The 5,660-nt window shown below is 34.8% G+C and overlaps 1 protein-coding gene across 1 annotated transcript in view; it reads left to right on the forward strand.

Moving 5' to 3' along the window:
- Positions 1-4,315: 4,315 nt before the first annotated feature.
- Positions 4,316-5,660, forward strand: part of LOC115884395 (nesprin-1-like) — a gene marked incomplete at its 3' end in the record, with an annotated part of 19,624 nt that continues 18,279 nt past the window's right edge. Inside the window, exon 1 of the mRNA XM_030902953.1 lies at positions 4,316-4,403. Coding sequence (XP_030758813.1) covers positions 4,316-4,403 — 88 coding nt within the window. The remainder of the gene's footprint in view (positions 4,404-5,660) is intronic.

Raw genomic sequence — 5,660 nt, forward strand, 5'->3', positions numbered from 1 at the left:
CTCTTACGTCCTTTTTTATTTAGTTTGACAAAGTGCGACACATTTTCTGGAATAAATTAGTAGGACAATTAGCCGTATAGGAGTTTGTTCGGCTAATTTTAATGTAATCAGGAGATTAATATTTAAAAAATGATATTTAAATCTCATTCTAACTATCTTGACAAGCAATGTCTTCTCTAGGCCGAAATCAACAATATCGACATTCAACTGTTTCAAAGCCTACGACTTCGCTACAAAATTTGGGGAGAAATGTCATTTTTGACCTTTGATCTCAATCAATAAAAATTTTGGTTAGAAATTAGAAGTTTATTGAGAAGCTGAATATTAGGACTTCGCCTAAAGTGAGGTTCTGAATGAAGCTTTTATGTGAGAAAAGAATTTTGATATCATATCGAAAAAGTAACAGCTCGTACGGCTCTTTCCGGAATTGTAATAACTAGATATATAATTGAAGAATAGTGTAGCGTTTTTATTTTCCATACCACTGCGAACAGCAGCTTTTCATCGGAAAGCAGTCATGGATAAGGTATTTCACTAAAGAGAAAACTAATCAATAACAATAAACAAAAATATGATATTGGGCGCCAGGCATGTACAGAGAAAGAAAACACGATTGTATATTTACTTAAAACTAATGACTATATTTCATGATGTTCTTTGATACATGACATTGTAGAATTCTAATAATTACTATAGTGGTTATATGTCAAAAAAAATAATGGTGTTAGGTTGTACTAAATATCTATGAAAACAACTATGATAAAATACAAGACATGTTAAGTTTAAGAGAATATATAAAATGTAAATCCACTTTTGATGTTTATGTATATTTTATATGATGTTAAATCGAAGATGTTGCAACCTGTAGATTCTAGAATCTATGTTTGGTTATTCATCTGTTAAAAATAGTGCAGCCTAAGCTGGCTCTATCTATAAAAGTAATACCATTACAAGACATGTAAATGAACTGGAATATAAAAACTACTTATTTTAAATATTAAATTTTTTTTTTTTTATAATATAAGAATATTATTTAAAATGTATTAAAATTAAGACAACTAATCGACTGAAAGCCAGAACCTAAATCTACACTTAGCTGTTCTTGAGGAAATCCTGTTTCAAAGAGTAGCAGCGTGAGGTGGGCTCGTATCTCTGTACTGTCTGTCGGCGATCCTGTTGGCCAAAACAACAAAAGGGGCCAGAATGAGGACACCATGAATCAATACAGCCGTAGCTACTGACTAGGCTTAGAAATGGGAGCGAAGCAGCATGGGGCTTACGCTGTATCCATACTGTGGCAATATGGGGACATTACCCGTACCTTGGAACACTACTAGGACCTTGGATAATGTCCGTAACCTGGACCATAACCTTGGACACCACAGTCCGTCCATAAGATAACGGTACACGGGAACACTACCCGTACCTTGAACCCTAAAAATACGAAACTCTTGTTTAAAATCAAACAAGGTCTAATAAACAAAATGAACCTACCTCGAATTACTTCCGAGGGCTCACTAAATAATAAAGAACCTGTCCTTTCTTCCATGTGACATTCTGGAGGACAAAAGAAAAGGGACGCCAACGTGCCAGCAAAATACAAATGCAAGTTAAGTTGGGACATCAAAAACTTCCCTACCCCTAAAAATATGCAGTAATAATATCGAATCTAAAAAGGATAATATTTCATCTTTACCTGTTGCTTTGAAATAGCAGCTGATTCAGATTATACAGCAAGATAATCACCATTTCTAAAAAGCCGGGATGGTTAGGTTAGGCTACAGAGCGTTAAAAGCAAAAAGTGAGTCCACAGCACAGAGAGTTGACAGAAGCGATCTTGACAGCGCGCGCCTCCACGGAACAGTGAAACGATAACACGGTTGCGGACTAGAGAACGCAAAAATCACGCCAACGTTTGACCAGTATCTGAGGCCCTGAACGATACGGAATCCGATGACGATACGCCAGACATACATCATATAAATCATATATAAAAAAATACATGTAACGAACTAAAAACGTTACAATAGTTATAAAAGACATAGAGTTGTCATTTTTAAAAAAATGTCCAATGCTGTCATATCTTAAATCTAGAACACACTGGAACACACTATATAAAACTTTGTTATATCAAGTTACAGAATGACCTTGTTTGGAGTTTAGTTACAGAAAAATTAGATGTCAACTTTGACATTTAAAAAAAATACCATTCCATTCTGTGCATACAGCGGGAAATCCAAGACCGTCCATGTTAATCTTATGGTGTTATGCGATTTTCGACCTAAAGCGTTGAAGGGATGGTCTGTTGCTTTGCTATCGTTCTTTTAAATAGCAGAGAATTGCCCCTCGTGGCTATGAATAGCTAAAAAAGCATTTTAGCTATTCGCAGTTTATTTGTGCTGTCAATTGCTACTTATTACGGCTTACTTACTGTAAAATTATTATGCATGCTTACTTGCTGTAGAAATTATACGGGTTGCTGATTCTTTAATGTCATCTACCCCCACAACCACAAGCTCAGGGTTTGTGTGAGGTTCAAGTTAATGTCTCCTTTCTGCTGCAATGGCTAAATTGGACGGGACCTACTTTGTTTACGCGGAATCCGAACCGCAGTCCTCGGCCATATCATGGTCAATGGCCTACCAACTTAGGAAGTGTCTAAAATTAACTATAGTAAACATAGCCATTACTTATGTCATAAAACTATTTGTGGACTTTCCAAATAAATTACAAGGCCAAACACAATCGTGTTACATAACCCTAACATACTGTTGACTTAATCGATAAAAGTCCACCCGTTTTAATTAACCAAAGAGAGGAGGTTTCGTGGAAACTTTTTAGAGCTTTCTTTATATATAAGAAAATGTCACGGAATTCTGGTCACGTGTTTCCTCACGGAGCAAAAGCTTTTCTAGTCCTTTTGTAAATTAAACTTTTGTATTTCAATTATGGTACGCAGTTTTTTCATCCTTTCGTTTTCCATCCATTTTTATAATTAAATATATTCCAACTTTGTCCTGGCAGCTTTGTTCTCTGTCAGGTCAATTAATTTCTAACTCCAGAGGTATCTAAATACATAAACAAATTAGAATTAGTTATATTATTTATAACCCAAGAATGGCAGTTCTCAAATAGCTGAATAACTATTAAAATATCCGAAAATTCACGGAAAAAAGAATTATACAGAAGAATTTTCTTTGGTTATCAGTTTCGTCAGTTATTCTGCTATTTGGGAATGTTTCCGATACCTTTGAGGTAAATAAAAATCGTTATACTAGAGAGCTACTATTTACGATAAAGAAATCTACAATTGGTAATAGGTTCACATGGAGTTGTACTTGAGAAAAACAAACCAAACCAAAAAACTCCTAAAGGTTATAAAGCTGTTGGCACCATCTAAGAATCCTCTCAATCTAAACAATGATAACTTAATACATCTTACGTTACTAGAATTATTTTCCTAGACGTCTGAAAAAAGGGCTCTAAATGAATGTCGATATACCTTGTTACTGCGATAATGCCACGATTCATCTGCTGCCCTCAATGTTTGGAGAACAATTCTTCAAAATGCTTCGACATCTTGATGTAGGGTTGCCAACGATCCTCCATGCCGGAGGACAGCACAACATTCTTCTTTTTAATTGTATTCCTCATTTCTGCCACGGCGTGAAAAAGTCTTCTTTTTACAATTAAAATTGTTAATCTGAAAACAATGTCTTTCGCTACTCCCCACTCGTCCACAGAAAAGAGAAATATTTAAAAGGCTATTTGCGGATGCGATAAACATGTTTGCTTTTATGTTTACTTGCTGTTTTTTGAAATCAAAAAGTTTTATAGAAAATATTTTGTTTCATTTACCAAATTTTGAGTATAAATATTTTGAAAATAGAAGGACCATCATCCGCGCCAACGCTTTTATAAGGTTTGGGACACCACATTTGGACACAGTTTAAAAAAAATGTTTCAACTGTGGCGCTTTTTTACCCTCTCGTCCTCTATTTTTTATTTTGGCAACCCTACCTTGATATAAATTTAACGACCAGTAAAGTGAGGGGCTATCGACATTCATTATTCATTTAGAGGGCCTTTTCCCATAGACGTTACATAACAAGCTTGAGAGAGAGTTCTGATCTGATCTAATCTTTTTTTGAAGGCGAGTTAGTCAACTCAGGCCTTAATGTACTCCTTGTACATTCTCTATTGGGAGTGACCATGTAACCGGCAAAAAAACTTAATTTTGAAAAGAAGATGACTAGTAGACTTAGCTGTTACAGTAGGTAAATTGGCCAACTCAGTAGGCTATTCTTTGCTCGAAATGGACTCTCTGTTTGATAACAAGGGCATGCTGAATGTTGCACTGTCTTGTCTTATCTTAGCTTTCTTTTTATATCCTCTGCATAGTGGTGAGTCACTTAGATTCATTTCGTGAAGGTATTCATTAAATCGGCAGTGTCTGGTTAGAATTACAGTTAGAGAAATTTAAAGAGCGTCCATTCTTCTCAAAGAGACCTGGTTTTTAAATTAAAAAAAAAGTATAAAAAAGACTCAAAGTCTCGGTCTCAACTTTTTATACTAAATTAAACAGTGACACGTGTTTCAACTCTTCTGACATCCAACCTGAACCCTAATAAGAAAGAGTGGCCCAAATAAATAACAAATAATAATAAAAGGTCGTCGTAACTTACAAATACAATAAAAGTCAATCACACACGTTCACATTTGCATATTAAAACAACAATTGGTGAGATGAGGCTGAGATGACCGGAAAATATTTGATTTTTTTTTTTTTTTTAAATCAAATAAAATCAAAACAAAATACAAAATTAAAAAATAAAATAAAATAACCCCAGCGGGATTTGAACCCCCGGCTTCCGGGTAGGAACTAAACACGTGAAATATATCAGAAGATTCCTATCCTTCAATAAGAAGAAGAGAGACAGCCGTTCCCACCAAGACAATTAAGCTGACATATACTTTTACTTTTTATTCTAATTCATTTTAATTAGGCAGTTGATTGTCAACCATCATAGCATACATACTAAAATTTTTTTATAAATAAATAAATTTTTTAAAAAGCATTTCTGAGTGTTCGAGAGTTATTTGGCGCAGTCGGTAGGATACACAGAATTCCCGTATCGAACGTGAATTTTCGTTTTAACGATTGACTGTGAACAGATCCTAGACAGTTGTTCGCGAAAAGTGGAAAGTGTACTGACGGCTCTTCAAAAATCAAGAAACCGACCTCGTATTGGACCAATACACAATTCGCTCGAGCAGAACATCGAAGTTTGGAACAACATTGTCCAAATTTGCGAAGGAACCATCAGCGAAGACTACATTGCAGACCTGGTGAATTTCTTCATAGAAAAGGATGCTCAGAATCGCTCTCATCTTACTGTAAGTACAATTTATGGAAGAACTTTCTGGGGTACTTGAAAAATTAAGTTTTAACAAACCTTCAACTGACTCTCAACCAATTAACGAAATTTTACAAAGAAATTTAAATTCAATATAAGCAAGATGACACAAACTTTCAAAGCTGAATATTTAAATTGTTTGCCTGAATTCGACGGCAATCCTAACGAATTAAATAGGTACATATCTATAAGTGAATCGTTAATAAATAACTTTATGACCATGATAATCCAAATAAGAGATAA

This window comes from Sitophilus oryzae, unplaced genomic scaffold (assembly GCF_002938485.1).
Source record: "Sitophilus oryzae breed Bouriz unplaced genomic scaffold, Soryzae_2.0 scaffold_236_pilon_pilon, whole genome shotgun sequence".
Lineage (NCBI taxonomy): Eukaryota > Metazoa > Arthropoda > Insecta > Coleoptera > Curculionidae > Sitophilus > Sitophilus oryzae.